Raw genomic sequence first — 17,020 nt, 5'->3', positions numbered from 1 at the left:
CTGACCAAGGAGAGATTCAACATGGAGATAAGGAGGAACTTCCTGATGGTCAGAGCGATCAACCAATGAAACAACCTACCAGCGGATGTTGTAAACTGCAACACTCTGGACATTTTTAAGAGAAGATTGAACTGCCACTTGACTGGTGTGCTATAGGGTTCCTGCTTGGGCAGGGGGTTGAACTCGATGGCCTTCATGATCCCTTTCAACTCTGGCAATAAATAATGAATGAATGAATGAATGAACGAACCAAACAAACAAACAAACAAACAAACAAACAAACAAACAGCCAGCCAACCAACCCACCAACCAACCAACCAACCCATGAAGGTCTTGCAACCAGGGCAAAAGTTGAATTTCCACCCTCCCCTCTTCATAGTCTTTCCAATTATCTTCTGTGAATCGAAAGAGCCTTCAATCTTCGCTGCTTCATCTCAGGGTCCTCTCTTCCATGCCTGCTGGGTGGCATAAGGCTTGGCTTGGTGGTAAGGATGGTCAGCCAGTCTCTGCTCCCTTCTGGTTGCTGTGATGATTTTTTTGGGTAGATGACTGGATCCAAACTCAATTCCCTGGCTCAAATGGATGGAAGATCTCTTCCGGAGGCAGCAACCTGGGTCAGTGTGATTTGCTTCTAAAAGGTTGTAGGTTTGTCTGTGCTGGTTGAAAGATATGAGGACAGGGCCTCCTCCATCCTTTGTGGGTGATTTTTCTAGAAAATGCATTGCTGGAGGATAACAGATGGAGAGGTAGAGTGGGGGTGGATAGATAGTTTGCAGGCAGAGTTTGAAAAAAAACCCATTAAGGTTAACATTGCAAATGTTAAATAGACATGAAACCACTTAAACACATACAGTAAATGCAAGAATATTTTTTTTTCCTGTAAATGAACTTTAAAAATTCCTCATAACCTTGAGCTGTTCTTAAAGGTACAGAAAGGGAAGGGAAATAAACTGAACACAGCTCTCTTCAGCCTGTTCTGCTGGCCAGGCAAACCCAGGGTAAAGGTATATTATTTTTAAATTTTCTTTTTTATATATTTGTGTTTTTTTACAAATATGACATACAAGAAAAAAGAAAAAAACATACATAAAGACATACACATACAACATTTAGGAAATGAAAGTTTCCCCACTTTTTGGATGTCTGATCAGAGAATTTTACTTCTTTTACATAATATTAATTTTTCAATTATTTTATTTGACGTGTTGCTTATTTTTAAATTTTCATTGCTTTAACTCCCCACCCCACTCCCTAATAATTTAAAATTCTTGTCTCTAGGGATCAGAGACACTTAACAGTTGTAATTATCTCGAGGGCATACAAAGACTTTGAAACACAAACACACACCACACCGCACCACACTATACCGCTCACACACAAATACACACACTACATCACACCGTACCACACACACACAAACTAACACACACACATATACAAAACCCAAGTAGAAAAAGAGAGGAAAGCAGAACTCTTAGGTTTACAACCTGGTCATTCCCACCATAAATCTCAACTTAGGGAAGGCACAAATCTTAACAAACATATCATGTGGTCCGCTTGCAACAGTACACCCTACACAACTAGACTTACAATCCTCGGTTTAGAAAGCTTAGAACTAAGTCGCCTTAAACACGACCTTAGCATAACCCATAAAATCATCTGCTACAACATCCTTCCTGTCAACAACAACTACTTCAGCTTCAACCACAATAACACACGAGCACACACCTCTCCGCAGACTCGGGGCGGCTAACAACAATGATAAAAACAGCATGTAGAAATCCAATTAATAAAACAACTAAAAAACCCTTATAATAAAACCAAACGTACACACAAACATACCATGCATAACTTATAATGGCCTAGGGGGAAGAGCTATCTCAACTCCCCCATGCCTGGCAGCATAAATATAATATTAGATGTTTAATGTTTTTAGGATATTGTCTCATAGGATCCAGCTATGATTGGAAGAACACGTCTCTCACACACATAGGCATACAATTTTAAAAATGAAAACTTAGAGACACTCAAATTCTTTCCAAGCAGTCTCAACACTCAAAACTCCCTTTACTACCCATGTTCCAAGTGGCCAAGATCTAGAGGAACTCATCCTCAGACTCAATGGGTCTGTTGCCGGCAAGGGAGGTTTACTCAGGCCAAGTCAGGTTAGCTTGGAGTCCTGTCTTGGGGTACCAAATTGTGGGAAGAAATATCCATCTGGTTCAGTTCCAAGCTACACTGGAAACATGGAGGCTGATTGGAAAGATGGCTTATTGATGAAGCAGAACCACATGGGTTTGTGGCTCTGGGCAGATGACAAAATGGAGTTGAGAGTGTGGTGTTTTATATCTTCTTTGGGCTTCGCTCTTGAGCTTCCTATTCCTATGCAAGAACATGTATTCTATCGGCTGTTATCAGGGGATCATGTAGGGGTTATGTAGGGTTCATAGGTGGCTCTATAGGCAAAAGAGGAAATGCAAATCTTAGGTGTTTGGCTGAGCTCCCAGGTTTGGTTGAAGTTTGGGCTGCTTTGGGGATGGTGCAATGAAGAGCCTTGTGTTCTGAAAGAGTGTTCGGCAATTCCTATTGTGGCTTAATGGCTTTGCCCTGTGTTGGATCTTAAAAACCCTGCTGTTCTGTTCGGGTCTGTGAGACCCGAAATCAAAGTTTGAGACCCTGTAAAAAATTTTCCCTGCATATCTGAAACTTGAAATTTCATGACTTTTCATCATTTCAGGGGTTCTCTCTATGAGAATTTTTTTTGGGGGGTGGGAGGTTTCTTTCTTGCTGAAAAAAAAAAAACTCCCTAATGTTATGTTCCCGGGTCTATTTGACCCGGACTGCAAATTGATCATTTTAGGTACTTATATTTGGTCTTTTTGAAAGCTTTTTTCACCTGGAAACATGTTTGAACATTTCTGCACACAATGGAATGAAAATTGAACTGAAAAAATTAATCCTTATTGGTTTATTTTGCACATAAATGTGCCTCCCCCCGTTTTTGTGAAAGTTTTTTTCAATTTATGGATAGTTTTGCTTGCAAAATGCAGTCTATTTTACTGGAGTTGGTGTGGGAATGGTACCTTGAACATTTCTGAATATAAGAAAAATATAAAGGAACTGAAAAAAATGATTCTTACTGGTTTTTTAACATCAGAAATAAGGCCTCCCCCCCCCCTCGGCTGCTTGCAATCATTTTCACTTTTTATTTTTTTATGCTCCAAATCCAAAATATTCTTTAAAATCTTAGGCATTCATTTACTCAATTTAACAATGCTGATCATAAAAAAATATTTTTGGGGTGGTGGCTAATTGTTTTCTGGGCAAAAAAAATTCATAACTTTGAATCTGTTTCTGTTCGTATATGACCGGACCAAAAATATTTTTTTTAGGTACTTGAATTTGATCTTTTTGAAAACTTTTTCAACTGGAAAACTAGTTTGAACATTTATGAACATAATGATATGAAAATTGAACTGGAAAAATTGAGACTTATATTTTTATTTTGATCAAAAAGCCCCTCCCCCCATCCTTTCTGAATTTCGTGTCAATTTCTATTTTTTAAGGCTACAAATCCCTAAGAAATTTTCCCCCAAAAGGTTTGATATACTAAATTGAACATTTCTGAATATAAGAAAAATATAAATGAACTGAAAAAAATGGTTCTTTTTGGTTTATTTTTGCCACAAAAGGGACACCCCCCCCGGCCTTGCTGTGTGCCATTATTGTCACTGTTTATACATATTTGTCTAGAAATATTTGGAATATCCTTTTGAAAATCAACCACATTGTAGCCAGATAACTAATTTTATGAAAGAAATCCATTTTACTAAAAAAAAGTATGTAAGTTTGAAATTAACAGCATAATTTTTATATAAATTGAAATAACTTTATATGCAAAATAAACCAATATGCATCAATTTTTCCACTTCAATTTTCATATCATTATGTTCAGAAATGTTCAAGCTACAAATCCAACACCAACTTTAGCAAAATTGAATGTATTCTGCTAGCAAAACTATCCATAAAGTGAAGACTATGTCACAGAAATGGGGGGGAGGCACATTTATGTGCAAAATAAACCAATAAGGGTTAATTTTCTCAGTTCAATTTTCATATCATTGTGTGCAGAAATGTTCAAGCTACCAATCCCACACCAACTTTAGTAAAATAGAATGGATTTTGCAAGCAAAACTATCCATAAATTGAAAAAACTTTCACAAAAACGGGGGGGGAGGCACATTTATGTGCAAAACAAACCAATAAGGATTAATTTTTTCAGTTCAATTTTCATTCCATTGTGTGCAGAAATGTTCAAACATGTTTCCAGGTGAAAAAAGCTTTCAAAAAGACCAAATATAAGTACCTAAAATGATCAATTTGCAGTCCGGGTCAAATAGACCCGGGAACATAATATTAGGCAGTTTTTTCGAACAGCATACAAGGGTTAAGTGAGGGTTAATCCTACCATTCTGCCTTTGTTCAGACGTTGTTGCATGCAGTTTCAAAACATCCTTGTCTTGAATGTATTATGAAATCTGCATTTCTAAAAGGTGGCTCCTCAGGTTCTGCTTGGGGCTGGGAGACTGGGGTGGCTTCCTGCCTCTAAAAAAACCCACATTTCTCAATTTCTCCCTTTGGGGAAACATAACATTTTGTCCTTTTAAATGTTTCCCAAACTATGTCATTCTTCCTTGTGTGTATGTGTGTATGAGCTGACTTTCTATTATTTTACATTCATGTTTTTATAAGTCACCCAGAAAATAAGAATTTTCAAACAGGAAAGAATGACTGAAATAACTATAATAACATTTAATGACATATGTTTAATATAGCACATCCGTCTATGTGCTTAACAAATGCACCCATAGCATTCTTCACAAATCCTTTTTTTTAAAGAGATTAAAATGTCTGCAATAGTTTCTTCCTTCACCAGAAAGGGTGGTGGTGGTGGAGAAATAACTAAAGGGCATTTTGCTTTATTGTTCATACTTTAGTTTTGGAGATTGATATGTAAAAGTTTAGAAAATAAAACAAAAACCTTGGAAAACATGCCATTTTGTTATTTTTTCAGGGTGAATCAGGCCCCTCAGGACCTTCTGGCATAGTTGGGGAAAGGGTAAGTATTGGTCATACCAAAGTAGTCTAAGTCTATAATGTTACTTTGCTATGTGTGCAATAGGGTTGATATTCCTGGAGGGGTCTGTAATATGGTAAATGAATTAGCTTTACTAGATAAATGGTCAAAGCAATGGAAACTGCAGTTTAATGTTTCCAAATGTAAAATAATGCACCTGGGGAAAAGGAATCCTCAATCTGAGTATTGCATTGGCAGTTCTGTGTTAGCAAAAACTTCAGAAGAGAAGGATTTAGGGGTAGTGATTTGGACCTGTTCAATTGGCTGCATAGCTAGAGGTATAACAAGCAGGAAGAGGGAGATTGTGATCCCCTTATATAGAGCGCTGGTGAGACCACATTTGGAGTACTGTGTTCAGTTCTGGAGACCTCACCTACAAAAAGTTATTGACAAAATTGAACGGGTCCAAAGATGGGCTACAAGAATGGTGGAAGGTCTTAAGCATAAAACATATCAGGAAAGACTTCATGAACTCAATCTGTATAGTCTGGAGGACAGAAGGAAAAGGGGGGACATGATCGAAACATTTAAATATGTTAAAGGGTTAAATAAGGTTCAGGAGGGAAGTGTTTTTAATAGGAAAGTGAATACAAGAACAAGGGGACACAATCTGAAGTTAGTTGGGGGAAAGATCAAAAGCAACGTGAGAAAATATTATTTCACTAAAAGAGTAGTAGATCCTTGGAACAAACTTCCAGCAGACGTGGTTGGTAAATCCATAGTAACTGAATTTAAACATGCCTGGGATAAACATATATCCATTGTAAGATAAAATACAGGAAATAGTATAAGGGCAGACTAGATGGACCATGAGGTCTTTTTTTGCCGTCCGTCTTCTATGTTTCTATGTTTCTATGTTTCTATTTGTTAGATTTATAATGATTTTGCTTCTGAATGTTCAAGGCAGTTTACATGGAACTCTCCCTTTATTATATAACCACAATAATACTCCATGGAAAAAGTTGAACTGGCAGTGAGCATGTCGCTCAAGATTCTCCTTCAAAATGTTATGAGTCAAGGTGGACAACCTGGATTTTCCTTGTCTTAGTCCTATAACTGTAACCACTATTCCTCACTTATGGTTGTTTTATTGAAGCAAAAATCTTTCCCAAAACAACCATCAGTCAACAGTGTATCTCCAGCAGGGTTGGCAGCCATCTTAATTGGAAAAGATTAAGATGATACATGCATAGGGTGTCAAAATAATTTGTGTGACCCACATTGTGTTCTGTCAGGCTCTCTGGTAGACTCCTCCCAAAAATTAACAGGTACAAATTTCAGACACACACACGTTTGAAAATTCAAAACAATGTTCTTTATAATGAAAATTCACTTAAACTAAGCCCTCTTTTGGTATAGCAAAGAGCACTCGTCTCCAAACAAACTGGTAATTTGTACAAGTCCCTTATCAGTTCTGTGATACTTAGCTTGCAGCTGTGAGGCAATTCACAGTCCTTCTTCTTTCACAAAGTGAAACACACTTTGCTCTGGTTTAGTTTCAAAGCGGGGGAAAATCAGCACACAAAAGGTAAAGTCAGTAAAGCAGTCACGAAACACAACGATCAGATAATCCTCCACAATGGCCAAACCCACAGGCTGCTCTTTATAGCAGTCTCACTAATTACCACAGCCCCACCCAACCACAGGTGGCCTCATTTTCTTTGATAATAATCTCTCAGTTGTTGTTGCCTATGCATCGCTCTCCGCATGCGTGGCTGTATCATTAACTCTTGTTCTGAATCCAAGGAGGAGCTAGATAATTGATCTCCTTCTGAGCTGTCTGCCCCACTCTCCTCCTCCCTGTCACTCATGTCTTCTTGGTCAGAGGAGCCTTCATCAGCAGATTCCACCAGGGGCAAAACAGGCCTGCAGCATGTGGATGTCTCCCCCACATCCACATTCCTTGGGGCAGGAGCTGGGCCAGAGCTAACCACAACACATTGGATGCTAAAATTGAAATGAAATCTTGGCAGAAGTTAGCTAGTAGGTCAATCATGTCAGAACCACAATGATTTGAGTTGTGCCTAGAATGTGTGACCACACACATTTATCAAATTGCTGAAAATCAATTCAGGGGCACCCAATCTGATTCACTGCTTTTCATCCACGGAGTAATAAAACTCTTGAATGGTGACATTCACTGGTTGGTGGGGATCAAACTGAAATTTCAAATGAATTTTCTACAACTCTAAGAATATTATATTCTCTTTTTAGGGTGACGCTGGTCTTCCAGGCCCACCAGGCTTACCTGGTCCCAGAGGAGAAAAGGGAAACCAGGTAGGCAGTTCAAGATGTCTATCCTTTTGGTTTGACCCCTAAAGGAATGGAAACTTGAAGAACAGCTGTTATCTGTCAACCTTCTAGGCCAAGGGTGTATTGTATTGGCAGTTCTGTGTTAGCAAAAACTTCAGAAGAAAAGGATTTGGGGGTAGTGATTTCTGACAGTCTCAAAATGGGTGAACAGTGCAGTCAGGCGGTAGGGAAAGCAAGTAGGATGCTTGGCTGCATAGCTAGAGGTATAACAAGCAGGAAGAGGGAGATTATGATCCCGCTATATAGAGTGATGGTGAGACCACATTTGGAATACTGTATTCAGTTCTGGAGACCTCACCTACAAAAAGATATTGACAAAATTGAACGGGTCAAAAGACGGGCTACAAGAATGGTGGAAGGTCTTAAGCATAAAACATATCAGGAAAGACTTAATGAACTCAACCTGTATAGAAGGAAAAGGGGGGACATGATCAAAACATTTAAATAAGTTAAAGGGTTAAATAAGGTTCAGGAGGGAAGTGTTTTTAATATGAAAGTGAACACAAGAACAAGGGGACACAATCTGAAGTTAGTTGGGGGAAAGATCAAAAGCAACATGAGAAAATATTATTTTACTGAAAGAGGAGTAGATGCTTGGAACAAACTTCCAGCAGACGTGGTAGATAAATCCACAATAACTGAATTTAAACATGCCTGGGATAAACATATAACCATTGTAAGATAAAATACAGGAAATAGTATAAGGGCAGACTAGATGGACCAGGAGGTCTTTTTCTGCCGTCAGACTTCTATGTTTCTAAGGGTTGGCAATTAATTTTCACAAGGTCTCCTGAGAAACTGTTGTGAAGAGCCTCCAACACTGATCCACCCCCTGATTCCCCACTGTCTTGCTATGCTGGCTGGAGAACTCTGGGAGTTGAAGTCCACAAGTCTTAAAATTGCCAAGTTTGGGGACCCCTGTAAATCTAAGGCATCACCATCAGGCATGAGTGGACTTCATCTTCAATTTCAGCTACAAAGTAAAATTTAAAAGTGTAATCTATAAAAGTGTGCAAACATATATCCTCTCCTGATCTTTATTCCAATTTCAAAGTCCAGAAATTCAATGTTCAGCCTAGCAAAATTATTATTCCTTTCTAACAAGTAAAGGAAGTCATACTTTTTACTTTGAATCTGTTTTAGAAGTCTGTACAGCTCAGTTCCTTTGGTTCTTTTTTTCCCTGTCCTCAAATGGACCATTGTGCAATAGATTATTTTTGAAAGCAGAAATTGCAGCAAACAATATTTTAGATCTATTTTTTTTTGCCATCAAGGGTCATCATAGAATAGAATAGAATAGAATAAATTCGGAATATGTAAAAAATTAAATGAAATAGATAAAATTCTAACAGGCCCAGATAAAAATTTCATTACTAAAATGTATAACTATCTACTAAATTATGACAATATAGAAGAAATAGTCAAACACAATATGATAGCGTGGATTACTAATTTTGGCTATACTATCCAATTGGAAGACTGGGAAAAATTATGGAAAGTAAATTATAAAATGACATTATCTATACCCTATAAAGAAAATTTATACAAAATGTTTTTCCGATGGCACTACCCTCCAGCACGTTTAGCTAAAATAAATGTGAATATAAGTAACAAATGCTGGAAGTGCAAAAAAGGTGTAGGAACATATTATCATATTTGGTGGCTATGTTCGGAAGCAAGAAAATTTTGGATCAAAATTCAGACCTGGTTAGAAGAAATATTGGATTACAAATTAGAGACGAAACCAGAAATGTATTTATTAGGAATAATTAGAGGCCAACACAGTAAATAAAATTATTATTTAATAAATCATATACTTACATCGGCAAGATTGGCATTCGCACAAGTCTGGAAGCAAGAAAAAACTCCAAATGAAGAGATGGTGATTAAAAAAATGTTAGACTGCGCCAAGTTAAGTAAATTAACTTATGAAATACAAAATCAACAAAATAAGGACTACTACAGAGTGTGGGAGAAATTGTACAACTGGATGGGGGGGGGGAGGAAACTAGCAATAAAGGAATATAATGTATAGTAAATAGAATTGTAAAAGATTAATCTTTATGTATATAGGGTAATGGAAATGTTCAATGTTGTCTGTATGTTGTTTATATGTTGGCTTGTTAATAAAAAGGGGAAAAAGAATAGAATAGAATAGAATAGAATTGGATTGAATTGAATTGAATTGAATTTTATTGGACAAGTGGGATTGCACACACAAGGAATTTGTCTTGGTGCATATGCTCTCAACGTACATAGAAGAAAAATATACACTTGTCAAGAATCATGGGGGACAACACTTAATGATTGTCATAGGGGTCAAATAAGCAATGAAGAAACAATTAACATTAATAAAAATCTTAGGATATAAGCAACAAGTTACAGTCATACAGTCCTAAGTGGGAGGAAAAGGATAGGAATGATGAGAAAAACTAGTAGAATAGAAGTGCAGATTTAGTAAAAAATCAAGGTCTTGACTTATTTGTGTTACAGGGGGGAAAAGGAACAGCTGGGCTCACTGGCTTCAAAGGTGACAGAGGAGAAAAAGTAAGTTGCCAGATAACTGAAGAAATTCCCTGGTTTATATGCCCACTGATAAATTCATTGGATTTGTAGGTCACACCATAGTTTGTGTATGATTTACGAGATTATTATCTGCATCGAACACAGTGGGTAGAGAATACGTCAGCCATTCCCAAATTTATGCTTTGGAACATTCAATGATTGGATGTTGGAACTGTCAATCAAAGCAAGATAAGGAAGAGTATTTTCTCCCAGTTTCGATTTCATTAATCTGATTAAAAATCAAATTTCAAAATAAAATAAAAATCAAATTTCATTAATCTGATTAAAAATCAAAGGTTTTTATAAGGATTTCATGGGTTCTTACTTGCAAACAACACAGTGCAAACACCATTCACACGTGGATAATGAGATGTATGTGCAGTGTATGAATTTGGGGAAGGAGGGAAGGAAGGAAAGAAAGAAAGAAAGAAAGAAAGAAGGAAAGGGAAGGAAAGGAAGATGAATAGTAGGAGGGAGGGAGGAAGGGAAGGGAAAGAAAGAAAGAAAGAAAGAAAGGAAGGGAAGGGAAAGGAAGGGGAGGGGAGGGGGAGGGGAGGAAGATGATTAGGAGGAGGGAGGGAGGAAGGGAAAGGAAAGGAAAGGAAGGTGAACAGAAGGAGGAGGTAGGGAGAGAGGGAGGGAGGAAGAAATTTGATCAGTATCACTTTCGAAGAGGTTAAAAGGAATAAGATTTAGGGTGAAGTTCATGATATTGGCAGAAAGGCACTTTACAATATTTTTACTGGTCTAAGTAAAACTTCCTATTCAAGGAGAAATCATTGTCAAACAACATATTTCTTTTATCATGTCTATTTTAATTGCATACCATAAATTATGTGAATACTTATGGAATGTAGCAATATAAATATGGGATGAACATTTATTAGATTTATAGCAGATTGTCTCCTTATTGGAGGATGATTTTGTATACCATAGTTTATTAAATTCAAATTAAATTAAATCCACCATTTCTTTTTTTAACCCTTCCTTCCTTCCTTCCCTTTCTCTCCATCTCCATAATCCCTACCTTTCTCTCTCCCTTTTTCTTTCCTAGGGTGAAATTGGTGCTCCTGGTCTTCCGGGTCAACCTGGAAAAGTAAGTAGAGCCGCAGTTAGAAAGCTATAAGGATATCTAGTTAATCTCATCTAATTTCAATAAACTAAGCAGGATTAGATCCCATTGTTTGCTGGTGGGCAGGGGAGGTACAGTAATACCTCGTCTTACGAACTTAATTGGTTCCCGGAGGAGGTTCCTAAGGCGAAAAGTTCGTAAGATGAAACATTGTTTCCCATAGGAAACAATGTAAAATGAATTAATGCGTGCAAGAAAAAAAATGCAAAAAAACGCCGCCGCCCGGCTGTTACTTTTTGAAACAGCCGGGCGCTTCTCAGCGTTCTCCCAATGCTGAACATGGAAGTTCAGCAAAAGTTCGGGTTTGGGTGGCCGCCGAGAAGCCCCGCCGCCTGGCTGTCACCTTTTGAAACAGCCAGGGGGCTTCTTGGTGTTCTCCCAAATGCCGAACGCGGAAGTTCGGCAAAAGTTCGGGGTTGGCGTTCAGGTTCAGGAGGACGCTGAGAAGCCCCACCGCCTGGCTGTTAGCTTTTCAAAAGAGCCGCGGAGCTGTCAGGCCGGTTGGGAGGCTGGAAAGGAGGTGGGGAATCCCAATAGGGAATTCCATGGGTGGAGCTTTGACATCACAAAGACGTCCTTCCTGGCCGCCCAAAGTTTCAAACTTCTGGGTTCGGGGTTCGGGCGGCGGGTTTGTAAGATGGAAAAAGTTTGGAAGAAGAGGCAAAAATTTCCGAACCCCGGGTTCGTATCTCGGATTGTTCGCATGGTGAGGGATTCGTATCACTAGGTACCACTGTATTTGTTTACCTTCCCTACCAGTCAGTGATGGGCTGCTACTGGAATGGTCAGGTGCTGCTTTATGGTAGAAATTTTCAGGATGCGTATGCAGCTACAATTTCCTGACCTGTGCACATGTGCCCTTGCATGAGATTTCACATCTGTGCATGTTCAGCAAGTGAAATCTTGCGTGAAGATGCTCCTGCAAGCAAAATTTCTGCGAGTTCTGATTTTTTGCTTCTGCGCATACGTGAAAGCAAAAATATAGCTGAAATCTCACTCATGCGCACTCCCTTGCACAATATTTTGCTTTCTGTGTATGTGCAGAAACGGAATGACAGGTGTGCGCACGCCCAACGGGCGCCCGCAATCCCTTTAGTATGTCATCACATATACTCCTAACAAAATGTTGACTTTGTGTTACAAGCTTTTGCAAAGCATCATTGCACAATGTGTAGCCCTCAATGGAGATGCTGATCCACAATTCTTGTTGCCCAATAATAGTAAATAATGCTGAGCATTGAAATTCAACACCTTTGGAGACCCACACTCAGTGCATTTGCCTGATGAGTTGCCTTTGAGATATGTTATATTTTTGAACTATTTTAAGGTAATAATAAAAAAGGAACATATTTATCGCCATAATGCAATCAACATTATATGGTGGCTGTTATTATTTTATGAAGTTGACACTGAAATCTCTTGTTTTCATTGTTTGTATTCTAGCCTACCATATTTACCCCAAGGCCTAGTGTTCCTGTAAGTATGTTTTAATTCTTTGACATTCTATGGTGTTGTGGTTGGCTCTGGCCCAGCTCTTGCCCCAGGGAATGTGGAGGTGGAGGCAGGGGAAACATCAACATGTCCTAGGCCTGTTTTGTTGCCGGCAGAGTCAGGGAGTGCAGTTTCCTTGGACGAAGAAGAAGAAGGAGGTGGGGGTGACTTGGAAAAGGGGGGCTTGGCACACAGCCCAGGAAGCCAATCACCATTTTCTTCGGTCGATTCGGATGACGAAGTGTTAGACCCACGCAGGCGCAGACTTATGCATCGAAGAGACCGATTGAGGAAATATTACAGGAGATAAGAGGGGCCACCTGTGTTTGGGTGGGGCTCCAGTAATTAGGGCTGCTGCTATAAATAGCAGCGTGCTAGTTTGGCCGTTGTGGAAGATTATCTGATCGCAGTTCTTCAGGATTGTGCCTCGCTGTGTCTGAACTTTGTTTGTGGATTTTTAACACATTTGACACCAAAGCAGAGTAAAGTGTGTGTGTGTTTCACTTTGTGGGAAGAAGGAGGGCTGTGACGTTTCTTCACAGCTGCTAGTTAAGTACTTAAGGACTGATTAAGGGACTTGTACAGCCAACAAGGTTGTTTTGGGGAAGAGTGCTCTTTGCAATACAAAAAGGGTGCTTTGTTTCTTTTTAATAATAATAATAATAATAATAATAATAATAATAATAATAATAATTATTTATTAGATTTGTATGCCGCCCCTCTTTATTTTGTGATAAGGAACATTGTTTTGAATTTTCAAATGTGTGTGTGTCTGAAATTTGTACCCGTGAATTTTCGGGAGGCTTCTACCAGAGAGCCCGGCAGATCACTATGGTTATGCTTATATTTTACATGCTTACACAGGCAAACTATATTAAACAATGGAATTTCATATACATGTACTTTTCAAAAAGATATACATAAAGAACAGAGGCTGATGAGAATCATGCAGTTCCTGTTTAAAATGGGAAGAAAGATCCTACAAATATCCATGGAAGCGATAGTGGATTTGAAAACCTGTTGCTACCAGTTTGGTTCAGTTCTACGAACCTATAGCGGCGGTGGCAGGAGGCTCACAGAACTGGGCCAAACTGGGAACAACCCACTGCTACATGGAAGCCAAGAATTCATAGGAATATGGGATCTTACAACATCAGACTTTCAAATGGATAAACTGAACTTTGAAATGGGCAGAGATTTATTTATTTATTCATTATTTAGATTTGTATGCCGCCCCTCTCCGCAGACTCGGGGCGGCTCACAACAAAGTGAAACAATTTACAACAAATCTAAATTACAGTTTAAAAATATCTAAAGAAAACCCTTTTTCTAAACAAACATACAGACAGACATACCATTCATAAATTGTATATGCCCGGGGGAGATGTCTCAGTTCCCCCATGCCTGACGACAAAGGTGGGTCTTAAGGAGCTTACGAAAGGCAAGGAGAGTAGGGGCAGTTCTAATATACGGGGGGAGTTGGTTCCAGAGGGCTGGGGCCGCCACAGAGAAGGCTCTTTCCCTGGGGCCCGCCAACTGACATTGTTTAGTTGACGGGACCTGGAGAAGGCCCACTCTGTGGGACCTAATCGGTCGCTGGGATTCATGCGGCAGCAGACGGTCTCGGAGATATTCTGGTCCAGTGCCATGAAGGGCTTTAAAGGTCATAACCAACACTTTGAATTGTGACCGGAAATTGATCGGCAACCAATGCAGACTGCAGAGTGTTGGTGAAACATGGGCATACCTAGGTAAGCCCATGACTGCTCTCGCAGCTGCATTCTGCACGATCTGGATTTTCCGAACACTTTTCAAAGGTAGCCCCATGTAGAAAGCATTACAGTAGTCGAACCTCGAGGTGATGAGGGCATGAGTGACTGTGAGCAGTGAGTCCCGGTCCAGATAGGGCCGGAATAGATGGAATGGATGTCCACCTAAAATCACCATGTTCCATCTCTACTTTAGCTCCATCAACAAGATTTCACATTGGCCATGAACTGACATCCAGAGTTTGAGTGACATTTTCTGTCTGTAATTTTAGGTCATTTGCTGAGCTACAAAAAAGGATTAATTCGGCCAATACATCATCATCATTCTGTATGATATATGAAAGCAAAATGTTGTCTGGGTTAGAAAATCTAGTTATTTTTTGATCCCTCTATTTTAACAGGTGGAATATCCATACCTTTCCCAATCTTCTTTTCAATCTGTCTTGAAATATTTCAAAACAAGCAAAGAACAACAATTGAAGGCAGAAAATATCAGGCTGCTTCCCAGGATTAAATTCCTGTCTGAATCATCTCTACAATAATAAGAGCTTCCTTTCATCCTTCCTTAGTACAATCCTTCTCATTAATCCAATCATTACAAAATATTGCACTTTAGGTAATATTGCAGTTAAAGAAGGGATTATAAACTTGCAAAAGTGTTGTTAATATTTTCCCAGGTGAGCAATCATCACCCAGAGTCCATTTTGCAGTTGGGCAGCTTACAAATCTAATAAAATGTAACCAATAAATCTAACAAATAAAATCAGAAAAAGTGTTAGTAAATTAAAGAAAGTTCAGATAGTTTGCCTTAATTTAGATACTGCTCACATTCCCCTGTCATGTTTCTGTACACCAGTAGAGGGCAGCAGATGTTCTTCATGAAAAATAGTCTATTTAAAATCTCTCTTAGAGTTTATCTTATTTTATTGGTTTATGACCGCAATAAATTGAAAATTAATTGAATTGATGCAGTCACGTGACAGGTAGTCCTCAATTTACAAACACATCTGAGCCTAAAATTTGTGTTGCTATGTGAGACATTTATTAAGTGAACTTTGCCCCATTTTACAAGTGTTTTTGGCACAGTTGTTAAGTGAATCACTGCGGTTGTTAAGTTAGTAACATGGTAGCTTGTCAAAAGGTCACAAAAGGGGATCACATTATATCTGGGATGTTGCAACCATTTTAAATATCAACCATTTATCGAGCATCTAAATGTAAATCATGTAACCATGGGGACAGTCGTAAGTATGAAAAAAGGTCATGTCACTTTTTTCAGTGCAGTTGCAACTTTGAAAAGCCACTAAATAACCTGTTGTAGGTTGAGGACTACCTATACCCGTGATGGTGAACCTCAGGTGGCATGCAGAGCCATATCGGCGGGCATGCAAAGCATAGCCCTATGTCAATTCCAGCGCACATGTGCGCACTTACCAGCTGATTTTCGGCCTTGGGGAAAGCCGTTTCACCCTCTGTAGGCTTCAGGGAAGCTTCCCTGAGGTCATGGAGTGCAAAAAACTACCCAACAGGCAAAGCGGAAGTTTGGAAAACAGACTTCTGGTTTGCCCGTTGTGCTGTTTTTTGGTTTCAGGAAGCTTCTCTAAAGGCTCCAGAGCGCAAAAAATAGCACAATGGGCAAACCAGAAGTCCATTTTCCAAACTTCCGCTTTGCCCATTTGGCTGTTTTTTCACCAGTGAGGCCTGTGTGAATGCACAGAGTTGGGGGGCGGGATTGTGTGCATACACAGGGGCAGTGTGGGGGTTGCGCATACATGGGGGGGGAGGCAATGGGTGTGGGAATATGGAATCAGACCATGTTCCTGCAAAGTTGCCTGTGGCCATTTAATTAATATGAACAGATTCTTGGGAACAGGAGAATCAATTCAGCAACTGGAAAGGGCTTGCTAATGAATTTCTATCTCTTCATAGATAGGAGCCTGTTCTTCCAGCATGTCCCAAGCGCCTGTAATTACAGGGTAATTAGTCCAAAAAGACACACACCACACGATAGAAGGAAAACCAAAAGTCTTTATCAATAGAAAAGCAGAAAAAACTCCCTTTTTAAATGTCAAAGGGATTTTCTGGTACACACAAGGCACAGATTAAATGCAATCCAATTTCTCACCCAGTAACTGGGAAATTGAGTCCAATTCCAAAGTCCAGAAAGTCCACACACAGTCTTGAACAGGAAAACAGCAAAACCACGATATTGACAAAACTATGAATCAGATAAACTTCCACGAGGCTAAACCAGCACGCTGCTCTTTTTATCTGTAGCACTAATTACAGCAGCCCCACCCAACCACAGGTGGCTTCACTTATCTCCTGTAATAATCCTTCAGTTGTTCTCTCCTATGCATCACTCTACGCATGCGTGGGTCCGTCATAAGTTCTTGTTCAGAATCCAGGGATGATAAAGATGATTGATCTCCTCCTGGGCTGTCTGCCAAACTCCCCTCTTCCCTGCCACTCGCGCTTCCTTTGTCAGAGGAGCCTTCGTCGGGAGATTCTATTGGGAGCAAAACAGGCCTGTGGCATGTGGATGTTTCCCCCACCTCCACCTCCACATTCCTTGGGGCAGGAGCTGGGCCAAAGCCAACCACAACAGGAGCT

The 17,020-nt window shown here is 39.5% G+C and overlaps 1 protein-coding gene across 1 annotated transcript in view; it reads left to right on the top strand.

The window, feature by feature from the left end:
* Positions 1 to 17,020, top strand: part of COL22A1 (collagen type XXII alpha 1 chain) — a 208,921-nt gene that overhangs the window by 108,921 nt on the left and 82,980 nt on the right. Inside the window, exons 27-31 of the mRNA XM_070748335.1 lie at positions 5,075 to 5,119; positions 7,352 to 7,414; positions 9,944 to 9,997; positions 11,070 to 11,111; positions 12,591 to 12,623. Coding sequence (XP_070604436.1) covers positions 5,075 to 5,119; positions 7,352 to 7,414; positions 9,944 to 9,997; positions 11,070 to 11,111; positions 12,591 to 12,623 — 237 coding nt within the window. The remainder of the gene's footprint in view (positions 1 to 5,074; positions 5,120 to 7,351; positions 7,415 to 9,943; positions 9,998 to 11,069; positions 11,112 to 12,590; positions 12,624 to 17,020) is intronic.

The sequence above is a fragment of the Erythrolamprus reginae genome, chromosome 3 (genome assembly GCF_031021105.1).
Source record: "Erythrolamprus reginae isolate rEryReg1 chromosome 3, rEryReg1.hap1, whole genome shotgun sequence".
NCBI classification, from domain to species: domain Eukaryota; kingdom Metazoa; phylum Chordata; class Lepidosauria; order Squamata; family Dipsadidae; genus Erythrolamprus; species Erythrolamprus reginae.
Note: the sequence above shows the minus strand (reverse complement) of the source record. Positions and strands in the feature narration are given on the sequence as shown.